At 43.2% G+C, this 14,296-nt stretch overlaps 1 protein-coding gene across 3 annotated transcripts in view; it reads left to right on the top strand.

Annotated features, from left to right (window-relative positions):
* Window positions 1–14,296, top strand: part of ttyh1 (tweety family member 1) — a 52,469-nt gene that overhangs the window by 26,401 nt on the left and 11,772 nt on the right. For all 3 annotated transcript variants that reach the window (XM_038284267.1, XM_038284269.1, XM_038284268.1), the window contains exons 5-7: window positions 6–343; window positions 12,083–12,178; window positions 12,286–12,358. In XM_038284267.1, the coding sequence (XP_038140195.1) occupies window positions 6–343; window positions 12,083–12,178; window positions 12,286–12,358 (507 nt within the window). The remainder of the gene's footprint in view (window positions 1–5; window positions 344–12,082; window positions 12,179–12,285; window positions 12,359–14,296) is intronic.

Here is a 14,296-nt window from a genome sequence, read left to right as displayed (position 1 = left end):
CACAGATTTCAGACACAATTACTGGACTGCAGCTCTCCGTCTCTGGCCCTCTGACCTCCATGGAGGAGATGTTTTCTGGCAGCAAACCATTCTTGGTGTCAACGAGGAACTGCCGGAGGTTATCGGAGAACGTGATCAACCTTCTCTCCTCCATCTCCTTAGCTCGGACCAATGTAGAGCTGGTGATGGGGAACGACAGCACTGTCAGTGGGGCGTCGATCACGCCTCTGACACCGGTGCCACCCTCTGTTGCTCCAACCGTGGTGCCCACCAGCAGCTTGTTGCCCAACCCCTTTACCCCTGGTTGGGCCGCCACCACACTGATGGTCAATGAGGACTACAGGTGAGGCTACAGTCCATTGAAAAATATGGGTTATTTGTAAAAAAATAAATATATTTTCTTCAAACTGATATTTAGCGGCGGAAAATACTTGATATGCTTATGACCATCTTAAACATTACTCTGAAGGAGGCATCTTTTATTTTCACCTGTTTCTTATGCAGACAATACCAATAATCAGTTTCCTAAAAGATTTTCAAAAAAGATACGTTGGTTTAAAGATCACTTGCAAAACGCTAATATACCATTCCAACACTGCATAAGTGAAAATAATAATAATAATAATAATAATAATATTACTACAACATTAAGGCCAGGCAAGGTCATTTTATTTGTATAGCACAATTCAGTACATACAGACTATTCAGTGCATGAAATAGATAATAAAAAATAGGAAAAATAAAAGCACAATAAAAGAAAAAACATTTGTAAAACAAATAAAACAATTGGACCACAAAAAAGCAGAATAAAAGCAAGTAAAAAAAACATGATAAAAGCAGGTAGAGAAAAAAATAACACTGTCCTGTGCTCAGACTCTGACGGCTAATCTTGCAGCCCAGATAGGCATCGAAGATGTAAAATGTTAAAAGGTAAAATTTAAAGAATCTTATTTTAATCAAGAAATTAAATGAGATAACTACAAGACGAACTCCTTCCGGCTAATAAGTGGCGCACTCCTGCTTGCTCACCCGCGTTTCAACCTTTATTTTGTGCCATTTGCCTGTCGGTAACCTATTCCGCAACCTTAAATGTCCTAAAGGAAATTGTCTGCATGGCCTGGAAAGACAGTATCTGCATAGCCTGGAAGGACAGTCTCTGCATAGCCTGGAAAGACAGTATCTGGATGGCCTGGAAAGACTGTCTCTGCATGGCCTGGAAGGACAGCCACTGCATGGCCTGAAAGGACAGCCACTGCATGGCCTGAAAGGACAGCCTCTGCATGGCCTGGAAGGACAGCCTCTGCATGGCCTGAAAGGACAGCCACTGCATGGCCTGAAAGGACAGCCTCTGCATGGCCTGAAAGGACAGCCACTGCATGGCCTGGAAGGACAGCCTCTGCATGGCCTGGAAGGACAGCCTCTGCATGGCCTGAAAGGACAGTCTCTGCATGGCCTGGAAGGACAGTCTCTGCATGGCCTGAAAGGACAGCCTCTGCATGGCCTGGAAGGACAGCCTCTGCATGGCCTGAAAGTACAGCCTCTGCATGGCCTGAAAGGACAGCCTCTGCATGGCCTGGAACGACAGTCTCTGCATGGCCTGAAAGGACAGCCTCTGCATGGCCTGGAAGGACAGCCTCTGCATGGCCTGGAAGGACAGTCTCTGCATGGCCTGAAAGGACAGCCTCTGCATGGCCTGAAAGTACAGCCTCTGCATGGCCTGAAAGGACAGCCTCTGCATGGCCTGGAACGACAGTCTCTGCATGGCCTGAAAGGACAGCCTCTGCATGGCCTGGAAGGACAGCCTCTGCATGGCCTGGAAGGACAGCCTCTGCATGGCCTGAAAGGACAGCCTCTGCATGGCCTGGAACGACAGTCTCTGCATGGCCTGGAACGACAGTCTCTGCATGGCCTGGAAGGACAGCCTCTGCATGGCCTGGAAGGACAGCCTCTGCATGGCCTGGAAGGACAGCCTCTGCATGGCCTGAAAGTACAGCCTCTGCATGGCCTGAAAGGACAGCCTCTGCATGGCCTGGAAGGACAGCCTCTGCATGGCCTGGAACGACAGTCTCTGCATGGCCTGAAAGGACAGCCTCTGCATGGCCTGAAAGGACAGCCTCTGCATGGCCTGAAAGGACAGCCTCTGCATGGCCTGAAAGGACAGCCTCTGCATGGCCTGGAACGACAGTCTCTGCATGGCCTGAAAGGACAGCCTCTGCATGGCCTGGAAGGACAGCCTCTGCATGGCCTGGAAGGACAGCCTCTGCATGGCCTGAAAGGACAGCCTCTGCATGGCCTGGAACGACAGTCTCTGCATGGCCTGGAACGACAGTCTCTGCATGGCCTGGAAGGACAGCCTCTGCATGGCCTGGAAGGACAGCCTCTACATGGCCTTGAAGGACAGTCTCTGCATGGCCTGGAAGGACAGCCTCTGTTTGACCTGGAAAGACAGTCTCTGCATGACCTGGAAAGACATTGTCTGCATAGTCTCTCAGCCTCTTTGCTTTCTTAGATCGGCACAAATACTAAAAATGTAGCATAAATGTCCACGTTTGCATTAAAAATGAAACTAAATATGATTATATTTTGGGACCTTCCCAGTTTGAAAACATTTCTAAACTTAGTTTTCAGTGAAATTAATACTTTAACTCTGCACTTGTCTAGACGTTCTGAGTATGTATTACTTTTTTAAAGGTAAATCGTTTGATGAAAATTGTGTAACTATGATTTTTAGTACAAAATAATCACAGCACTGTTTTCTTTTTTTCACTTTTCTTTTTTTTTTTCAAACTTCATGTTGTGAGACCAGTTCTATTTTAACATTGTTTAGTTTTTTTCCATCTTAATTTTTCATTTGTTTTTTCACTCTTAAGTCATTTTGCTTCCTTGATACCATTGAGAAGCTAATTTACATTTACATCTATGGCCCCTAAAATAAAATAAAAATGGTCATCAAGAAGATGTCTCTAGTCATGTCTCCCTTAACACCTCTCTTTCTTTTTGCTCATCCTTTAAACTTGTTGTTTTACATCTTGCGGTCAACACATTTAAAAGTCAGGATTACAATTGAAATATTTAATTTATGTATTATACTGGTTTAGGATTTTACTAATATCCAAAATTCAAAGCTTATTTGTACAGTGACATCAGAGACTTCAGTTTGGCTTGGTCATTATATAGAAAAATCAGATTATGCAAATTTAAAAGATAACATTTGAGCATCCAAAATAACCTTTAACAGTTCCTGGCAGTTTCCTACTATAGGCTTCAAATGTAAGTTGAGTACCCAGTCCTGTACCAGGATCCTTGAACTCATCTTTCTTGATTTTTCTCTAATCAATAACAACAGGAAAAACTCCCACACACCTCTGCTTCCCTATGTGGAGTCTGTGCAGTCACATATATGCCAACATTGCCTCCTAGGATGTGAAGAGCTTTCAGGCTCTTCATTAACATAGAAGAACAAGACTAGTTACTCTAAAATGGAGCCCTGTGGTACACCACAGAAAAGTTTAGATTGATAAATATTATGATAGTAACTTCTGCACATGGTCCTGCTTTCAAACATGAAATAAAAAGTGAGGATGTTTGTATTTATTAATGTTTAATCATGTTTCAGTTTTCTGCATCTCACCACAGTTCTTTTATAGAGCTTTCTAGAAAGCAGTTTGCTTTGCTTTTACTGTAATTACTACAATATTTTAACAGAGCCTATTCTTTAATTAAAAGAAACAAATAAGAAATTATCATTGATCATTGATCTGATTAATGCTTTGGACTTTTCTTAACCTGGTTTAGGACCTTTTGCTGTCTTTTAATTTAACTGTTTGTTATCTCGTCACAAGGTGCTTTTATTTTTCTAATGTGGGATATTACAACGTCTCATTGATCATTTTGACAGTTGATAATGCTCAGTTTATAAAGCCTTATCTTTCATGGTAACAGAATCCTGAGTTTGATGAACTTCTTCAAGAGGTTCAAACTAATTTGATCTTATATATTTTCAAAAATAATGCAATTAGGATGCTTTCTTATTGGAATGGATCTTTTTTAAAATAAGTTGTTTTTTCTAAGTAGCTCGATGTGAGATTTTAAAATTGACTGTTCCTAAATAAAGACATATTAATCATAAAGCATATTGATAAACTATCTATGGATTACTGTCTCAACATATAACCTTTGCATAATACGAAAGCCATATTTAGCTTGAGTTTTTATTTCATTAGCAATAAGAAGTGAATCTCGACAAATCAGATATGATTTTCTCACACATATATAGTAGTAGAGTTTTGTTGAATGCTTTACACTCTGTGATATAAGTTGTTAAACATGTAGAAGAAGTGCTTCATTTCAGATCTAAGTTGATAAAAGTGCAGATCAGTGATGTCAGATGATGTGGCTACTGCCTGTAATGCCTTCACTTTACCAGCCATGTCAGCACTGAATCTCTGTTGCTGTTCCACCAACACCAGTTCCCTGCAAATAGAGATATTTACTCATTTGTTATTGAAATGTATTCAGGTATATACAGTGACTAAATCACTTAATAAAAGTATTAATTTAATTAATGTAGGAAGAAGGTCTGTGGTTGAAACCTCTTTCTAAATGGATGTTGCATGCTCCCCCATGCATACAAGGCTTCTCTACCATATTCCACATTGTGGACTGAGTGTGTCCTCGTATGTGTGTGCATGTGTTTGTCCTCTATAAATCTGTTTTGGCTGTGATGGACTGATGACCTGTCCAAAGTTTATCCCACCTCTTAACCAGTGTCTGCTAGAGACAGACACCAAACCAGCATGATTTCTCATTTCCTGTTTTTCCATTTGATCCTGAGCTTAGTCGTCTTACAGTCAGGATACCAAATGACACGTCTCAAGCTGTTATGCGCCATGCACTGTTTTGTACAAATGTGTCTGAATTCTCTGTAAATTATATGTCATGATTGGTTCTCTAATGTGACCCAATGATGCAGAACACCACTAGACGGAAACAGTTTTAAAAGTTTAACAGAGTTTATTGTTCACAAGCACAATGAAACGGGTTCTGGTTCTGGTCCAGGGAGACTGGTACACCGGAGTCTGTGTGGAGGACAGTTTAGTTAGCGGAGCACTTAGGAACTTGTCTTTAGGATTGTTTCTGGCTTGTACCTTGTGGGTCCTTGAATGAGGCTTGGAGAGGAAGGTTGTTGGAACTGGAGAAGGTTTGGTTGCAGAGTCCGCAAGCTGTTTCAGCGTCTTGCTTCTCAGGTGGGAGCTGACCTTGGGTTTGAGTTTCCAGCTCTTGGTCCAGAGCTGCATGGGAAACCAGAGGGAGTCTTCAGGTTTGGCTCAGAGGGCAGGCTCGGCAGGTTAAGCTCTTCCAGAGCTTCACGGGAGAAAAACTGGTTTCCTGGAAAAACAGAGACAAAGTTAGAATCCAGCTTGGATTCAAAGTCAACAAAGGTTCTCAGAGGTTCTAGGCTTAGGTGCTAACCAACTGGATCAACACTGCGGCGTTGAGGCAAGGTCTGAAGACAGCTTAAGTAGTGGATCCTCTGATGATGGTAACGAGCAGCAGCTGTGCAGGAGGCTCTGCTCAGGAGGATCCACGGCGGACTCTGCTGGAGAAGGGTGGAACTTCTCCAGCCTCCAACAGTACCCCCCCCCCCCCCCCCCCCCCCTCAACGTCCGAAGGAAGTTGATGGGCAGGAACGCTCGTACTCCTCGATCAGGGAAGGATCGAGGATGTAAGAGCCAGGAACCCACTGACGATCTTCTGGTCCGTAGCCCTCCCAGTCGACGAGGTACTGCCAGCCGCGATCTCGCCGACGGGAGTCCACTATGCGACGGACGGTGAATGCAGGATGGCCATCGACTTCCAGGGCGGGTGGTGGGGAGTCGGATGGTGGGCACAGGGGGCTAGAAACCACGGGCTTAATCTGAGAAACGTGGAAGGTGGGGTGTATGCGTAGAGTAGGAGGTAACTGGAGACGAACTGCAGATGGGTTGATGACCTTAAACCTTAAACGGACCAATGAATCTCGGGGATAACTTTCGAGACATACCCTTGAGGGGGATGTCTCGGGTAGACAGCCATACCTCCTGTCCAATGGAGTACTCGGGAGCGGGACGTCTCCTGGAGTCAGCGAAGCGTTTTGTGGTTTCAGAGGATCTGTTGAGGGTGGTGATGGTTTCCTTCCAGATCTTCTGGCAGCGACGGATGTGCTGATTGATGGTTCTGACGGATATCTCCTTTTCATCTGCGGGAAAAAGTGGAGGTTGGTAACCATGACTGACCTGGAACGGAGACTGACCGGTGGATGCAGATCTCTGGGAGTTATGGGCGTATTCAATCCAAGGTAGATATTGGCACCAGTCGGAGGGGTTGTTGGAGGTTAGACAGCGGAGGGTGGATCCAAGATACTGGTTCATACGTTCGGTCTGACCATTAGTTTGTGGGTGATAGCCAGAAGTCAGGGATGACCTGCAGCCCAGAGCTGCACAGAATGCTTTCCAGACTTGAGATATGAATTGAGGACCACGGTCTGACAGAATCTCCTGGGGAATTCCGTGTAACCGGAAGACGTGTTTCACAAGAAGCTGAGCCGTTTGGAATGCCGAGGGGAGCTTCCTGAGAGGAATGAGATGACATGACTTGGAAAAACGATCAACAATGGTGAATATAGTGGACATACCTCGAGAGACTGGGAGACCGGTGACAAAATCAATAGCAATGTGGGACCAAGGGCGAGAAGGGATCGGAAGAGGCTGTAGCAGACCCGAGGGTGGCTGGTGCGAGGCCTTGTTTCTGGCACAAGTGGGACAGGCCAGCACGTATTCCTTTACGTCCCTGTGAAGCGTGGGCCACCAGAAACGTCTTGTAATGAGAGCAATGGTTCTACTGACTCCCGGATGGGCGGAAAATTTGGCAGCATGCATCCATTGTATCAATCGGGACCTGACGGAAGATGGAACATAGGTTCTGTTAGCCGGACCGTTACCTGGGTCGGGTTCCGAGGCCAGGGCGGAGTTAATGAGATCAGTGATCTCCCAGTTCACAACTCCAACAGTGCATGATGCCGGAAGGACAGGCTCAGGTGTCTCAGGTTGATCGACGGAGTAAAGACGCGAGAGGGAGTCTGGTTTCACATTCTTATATCCGGGTCTGTAGGAGATAATGAGATTAAATCTTGAGAAGAAAATGGACCACCTGGATTGACGAGGGTTGGCCTGTTTGGCTGACTGGATGCTAGCAAGGTTCTTGTGATCTGTCCAAACTAGAACCGGGTGCTCAGCTCCCTCTAGCCAGTGTCTCCATTCTTCCAATGCCAACTTAATGGCCAGTAACTCTCGATCTCCGACGCCGTAGTTCTGTTCTGCTGAAGAGAGCCTACGAGAGAAAAAAGCACATGGATGGATCTTTTGGTCTGTGTCGAGTCTCTGGGACAGAACGGCTCCAACGCCAGAATCAGAAGCGTCAACCTCCAGGATGAACTGCTTAGAAGGGTCAGGCTGAATTAACACGGGTGCTCTGGAAAACAAAGATTTCAGCTTTTCAAAAGCAGTTTGAGCTTCGGGAGACCATTGGAAAGTTCTTTTAACAGACGTTAATGAGGTTAAGGGTAGAGCTGTTTGGCTATAGTTCCTGATGAACCGGCGGTAAAAATTGGCGAACCCCAAAAATCTCTGTAGCTGTTTGCGATTTTCAGGAACCGGCCACTCCAAAACCGCCTTAATCTTGTCTTCAGAAGGCTTAACCTGCCCGCCCTCGAGCACAAACCCCAAAAAGGTCACAGAAGGTTGATGGAACTCATATTTTTCAGCCTTGACAAACAACTTGTTCTCCAATAACCTCTGTAACACCAGGCGGACATGTCTTTTATGCTCAGATAGGTTTCTTGAATAAATGAGTATGTCGTCTATATAAACAAACACAAACACATTTAGAAAGTCTCTGAGGACGTCATTCACTAGAGCTTGGAAGCAGGCGGGGGCATTAGTTAATCCAAAGGGCATCACCAAATATTCGAACTGACCTAAGGGGGTTTTGAAGGCAGTCTTCCATTCGTCTCCCTCTCTGATTCTGAGGAGATGATATGCATTTCTTAAATCCAACTTGGTAAAGACTGTAGCCCCCTGGACAGGCTCAAAGGCAGAGGGTACTTGTTCTTAACTGTTATTTGGTTCAAACCTCTGTAATCAATGCAAGGTCTTAGAGAACCATCCTTCTTGCCAACAAAGAAGAACCCTGCACCCAGAGGAGAAGAAGATGGGCGAATAATTCCAGCAGCTAAAGACTCGTTAATATACTTCTCCATGGTTTCTCGTTCGGGCTTGGAGATGTTGTATAGACGGCTGCTGGGTAACGGTGCTCCAGGTAGTAATTCAATAGCACAGTCATATGGTCTGTGTGGTGGAAGGGACGTAGCACTGACCTTACTGAAGACCGGAGCCAAGTCATGGTACTCAGGGGGAACTGTAGAAAGGTCAGGAGAGTCCATCTCCCCCCCACCTCTAGGAGGCCCCACCATAGGGGCTGCCGCACGAAGGCATGTTTCATGACATAATGTAGACCAGGATTCCACGTGACGGTCGGACCAGTTAATACGTGGATTGTGCTTCTCCAACCATTCGAAGCCGAGCACCAGAGGCGAACATGCAGAGGGAAAAACAAAAAATGTGATGGTTTCACGATGGTTACCTGAGAGTAGTAGCTCGAGGGGTTGAGTTTGATGGGTAACTTGGTGGAGTTTTTTCCCATCAATTGCAGAGACACGAAGTGGTTGAGAAAGTGGAATAGTTTCAATTCCTAATTGTTGAACGAGGTTGGAATCAATGAGGTTCCGTTCACAGCCTGAATCAATAAATGCAGAGAAGGAGAGGTTCTGATTATCAAAAAACAAGGTGGCTGGAAGAAACAATCGAGGAGATTTCTTAGAATTAGTTCGGCCCGCCAGACTCCTCAGATCCTCTGGCGGGCCCAGGCTTTTGACTTAGCCGGACAGGAAGCGATGAAGTGTCCACTCTCACCACAATAAATGCAGAGTTTACTCAGAAAACGTCTTTGTCTTTCTTCAGGAGTGAGCCTAGTGTGTCCAACCTGCATAGGTTCCTCTTCCATGTCACCAGAATGAGAAGCCTGAACAGGCAGAGGGAGAGACTGGACCTTAGGTCTCAACTTAGGCAACTGTTCTGTGGGAGGAGAAATAACAGACACATTATTTAAAGCAGGAGCAGATGAATGAGATCCTAGATTTCCTGGCTTGGAACTCCTTCTAGCTCGGATTCGGTTGTCCAATCTTATTGTCAGCTTGATTAATTCTTCGAGGGAGGCTGGTTCGTCGAGAGTAGCAAGTTCGTCCTTAATATTTTCATTTAAGGCCATAAAATAAGCCCCCTTCAGGGCGCTTTGGTTCCATCCGGAAGCTGCTGCCTTAACCCGGAAGTTGATTGAGAAATCAGCCACAGAAGAATTTCCCTGTTTTATACTGAAAAGGGCACGAGAGTCAATTGTTTGATCCGTCTCCTGGTTAAAAACCTGGGAAAATTCAGAAATAAAGTCAGAATATCGGCAGTTGAGACTTTCATCATTGGGGAATCTGGCCTGAGCCCACTCCAAGGCTCTTCCTGTAAGTTGAGAAAGAATAAAGGTTACTCTTTTATAGTCCGTGGAAAAACTGTTGGGAGAATTTTGAAAAAGTAACCGGCACTGAAATAAAAATCCCTTACAATCCTTCATATTACCGGAGAATCTCTCAGGAAGGCATGGGCGGAACTCAGGTGACGTCACGGCTGGTGACCTCGGAGGGGGAACCGGACCCGGAAATGGTTGTGCTGCTGGCGTGGCATTAGCATAGCTCTGAAGCATTTGATTGTGAGTGTCAACAAGACAAAACAACTCACGGAGTGTCTGGGTTTGTCCTTGGATTAGGGCTTCTTGCTCCTCCAAACGACGGCGGATGTGATCTGCTGGGCCTTGTGTTTGGCCGCAGTGTTCTGTCATGATTGGTTCTCTAATGTGACCCAATGATGCAGAACACCACTAGACGGAAACAGTTTTAAAAGTTTAACAGAGTTTATTGTTCACAAGCACAATGAAACGGGTTCTGGTTCTGGTCCAGGGAGACTGGTACACCGGAGTCTGTGTGGAGGACAGTTTAGTTAGCGGAGCACTTAGGAACTTGTCTTTAGGATTGTTTCTGGCTTGTACCTTGTGGGTCCTTGAATGAGGCTTGGAGAGGAAGGTTGTTGGAACTGGAGAAGGTTTGGTTGCAGAGTCCGCAAGCTGTTTCAGCGTCTTGCTTCTCAGGTGGGAGCTGACCTTGGGTTTGAGTTTCCAGCTCTTGGTCCAGAGCTGCATGGGAAACCAGAGGGAGTCTTCAGGTTTGGCTCAGAGGGCAGGCTCGGCAGGTTAAGCTCTTCCAGAGCTTCACGGGAGAAAAACTGGTTTCCTGGAAAAACAGAGACAAAGTTAGAATCCAGCTTGGATTCAAAGTCAACAAAGGTTCTCAGAGGTTCTAGGCTTAGGTGCTAACCAACTGGATCAACACTGCGGCGTTGAGGCAAGGTCTGAAGACAGCTTAAGTAGTGGATCCTCTGATGATGGTAACGAGCAGCAGCTGTGCAGGAGGCTCTGCTCAGGAGGATCCACGGCGGACTCTGCTGGAGAAGGGTGGAACTTCTCCAGCCTCCAACATTATATCAAAAATAAATCTCCCAGAGTATTTCTATTATATTTGTTTTTCTTTCTTGGTTTTCATTCTGAATAAAAAAGCAATCAAAAATGTTAAATGGACTGTACTGCAAATGAAAACATGACGGAAACAAAAAACTTTTGAAGATGGCACACTGACATGTTAAATGCACCTCAGTAGCTGCAAGATAGAAAGACAACAGCAATCCATTAAAACAGAAATGGAAAAAAATTTGCATTTAACAACATGGGATTAAGCATTCCTTTAGCAGATAAAAACTGGGCAACTAACAGCATGAATATAAACACCTATTGGGTCTGTTAAGAAAACTTGAGAAGTCATACAGAAGCTGGAAGGAAGGATCTGTGATTACTTTTCTTAATTTAATTTAATTTATTTATTTGACAGGGACAGTGTACATTAAAAAGCATTCCTACAAATGCACCAGAATTAGCCAAAAGGCTATTTTTCATCTGTTGTCCCTGGACAGATCTTAAAATTGTCTACCTAAAAAAAACAAAACACAACAGTAAGCATTCTACAATGAAAAATACAAATATAAAAAGAAATAAAAACAGCTATAACTCCTCAAAACTGATTTAAAAATACAGAATAAGTGTTCGCTGGAGCAAGTTTATTAACCAAGAGAGCAAAAACTAAGTGTAAAGCACAGAAATCAATTATAATAAGCCAACATGGCTCCATAGTTTAATCTGAGGGTACGGAAGCATAAGAAAGGCTTTTTTTCATAAAAATTTGTAAAAAGCATTTTTTCCCTTTAATACTGAAAAAAAAAAATCTCAGTGTCATCTGTATAAAGTCTACAGTATTTTAATAACACTCAAACTGTTTTAAGGCTATTTCTTTGTTTGGATTTATCTTTTATTTAGTATTTTGAGATAATTTATTAATAATCTTTTGTGTAAATTAAATTCCCTAGTTAAATTTTTAACTCAACCCTCCTTACTCTTTTAGAGACTTCAGAGCTTTTCTCGAACATCTCATATTGATTTTAAACTAAACTACTAAAACTGTACCACTTTATTTTTTGTTTACTCCTTTATATAAACTAGGACCACTTTTTCTTTTTTTTTTAATAGAAGCAGACCGTATTTACCATCTAATTTGTACACTGTTCAGAATTTCAGACACTGTTCAGATTTAACAATTTTATCTTGAACTAAATTAGATTTTTTTTTTCTTTTTTAAAAACCATTAATTTCTGTCCCTTTTTAATTGTCAGTCATTCCATGCCGTTATTATCTAATATATTTAATTTTATCTGTGTGTTGCTCTGGTTGTGTGTAAAAAAAATATGTTAAAAAAATGTTTGTTTGCTGCATTACCTGTAGGATAAAAATAGCTAAGTTTGTGTAATCTTTGATATTGAAATATATATGTTTTTTGTAGGTGGTTGTCATACGTGCTGCTGCTGCTGCTCGACCTCATAGTGTGTCTGTTTATCCTGCTTGGACTGGCCAAGCAAGCCCGCTGGCTGCTCATCCTGTGAGTAAACTTAGCATTTTTGCTCTGGACAGAAAAGATCCAACTCTGGACGTATGTACAGAGTGTCCCTCTGGCTGAGCAGTGCTTGCCCCCCTCTCTCCTCACAGGATGACTGTGCTGGCATGGCTGGCTCTCTTGCTGAGCTGGGGCTCCCTGGGTTTGGAGACAGCCACTGTTGTGGTAAGTAGATCCATCAAAACTGGGAAGAATGGGAAAGATGGCAGAGACTGTGAATGAAAGGCAGCAGTTGAGAGAAAATGATTGAGGAGGCCTGACCCCTGATGGCAGGCCTGTGAGATTTCTGCGTTTTATTTCTATTTCTTTTGTGCTCTAATGTGAAAATCCCAGCTGCATAAGGAATGCTACACTCATGGCAGAATACCAAGACAGCAGGAAAATGGGTCAGAGATTAAAGATTCAATGAGCGTGTGCACGCCTTTTTAACAAAGTGCATTTGTTCACCGGAGTGCGCGTTATTGCATGCAAGTTTGTGGGTGTTTGGCTTGGAGAAATAAAGATAAAAGAGGAAGAGAAGTGCCTTCAGGATGAGTGAGGAGAGGACAGGAAGAGCTGGGGAGGGCATCTTAGGACCACTTCAGGAGACAGAAACAATCAGCCTGCTGTCAGTGGAACAGGCTCAAAGCTTCTGCTGCAGCTTGCTCTAATGGGAAATAAGACCAATTGTGCAAAAGTGTGAAAATAATGTTGTAAACATTATTTACAATAGAGGCAGAGACGGTCAAGGCGGGCTGTGTTATGTCATCCATAAGAATCTTAATCTCTGTGACATTCAGGGGGTACAAAGAGCTTCTATACTACTACAGTATAAGAATGTCCATTTTAATTGTTAAGTGTGTTTGTTCTCACTGAGGGGGAGGCTTCTTTCATCTGTCAGAAGGGTTTGAAGGGTTGGGGATTTTTTCTTTATTTTACTGTTGCTCAGTTTAAGAGTCTTCGTGTCATGAGGGGCTGGTGGGAGATGTCCCAAAGCCTGTGCATCCACACAGAGCCACTCTGTCCTTGGTTACTGACAGGGAAACAATGGAGCAGCTGTGAGCCAGCCCAGTCTGTGTTGTTCTGGGTCAGTGCTTTTCAGTGAGTGGCCCTCCTTGTTTGGGCCTCTCACTCCCTCTTCTGGTGGGTCGCTCGCAAGCTGTGTCTTTTTCTGTCTCTCGCTTGCTAAAGTATTCATACTCCTAGAACTTTTTCAGATTCTATCCCATTGGTTAAAAAAACAAAAACAAAACATACATGAATTTTATTAGGATTTTATGTATTATAAGAGATCAACACAAAGTACGGAATCATTTTGAAATAGAGAGAAAACAATATATAGATATAGATAGAAGGTTCTACACAGCAAACTAGAAAACTGAGGGGTCCATTGGTATTTTGATACCTCTAAACCCCTGTTTTACTTTTTGGAAAATGCTATGATTGGTGGAGAAATAACACAAATAATAATGATGCAAAGTAATACCTTGTGGTGGCAATATTATGATGTGAGTTCTCCAGCAGACACAGTAAAAATACTAGAGTTAATCAAGGGATTAATGGAGCTCAACAAAGGGCATAGCTGGGACAAGGCCTGCAATATACTTGACATATGGGCAGAGCTTTTATCTCCCGATGGACAACACTAAACATACAGACCTACTATGGCAAGAATAAGAATGGCCCAGTCAAAGTCCAGATCCTGATCTAGGCGGAAAAAAGCTTGATGACACATTTTGACACATTTTTCTGATTGAGATTTATTGCTCCAAGGAAAAAATTCACACGAAAAAACAAACAAACAAAAAAGTCTCTTTCTGTCATACATTTTCTATGAGCAAAAGGGAGCAGGAAGAAGATAAAAATCTTACTGTGTCTGCCCCTGAAAAAAAAAAAAAAAATCAAAATAAATAACCATTGCCCAGCAGCTTACGGTTAAAATAATCCAATAACAAACATCGATGTTAATTTTAATTAATGAACATTTTAAAGACAATATCAATATTCATCAGGTATATAAAAATAAAACATAAGGAAATTAACATGAAATTCTTTATATAAATAGTGAATACTAAATATACTTTTTATATTTTTACACATTTTGAGATCTTCATGAAGTGAATT

This window comes from Cyprinodon tularosa, unplaced genomic scaffold (assembly GCF_016077235.1).
Source record: "Cyprinodon tularosa strain WSP-4 unplaced genomic scaffold, ASM1607723v1 ctg2, whole genome shotgun sequence".
NCBI classification, from domain to species: domain Eukaryota; kingdom Metazoa; phylum Chordata; class Actinopteri; order Cyprinodontiformes; family Cyprinodontidae; genus Cyprinodon; species Cyprinodon tularosa.
The sequence above is the reverse complement of the archived record's forward strand: the minus strand, read 5'-3'. Positions and strand labels throughout refer to the sequence as shown.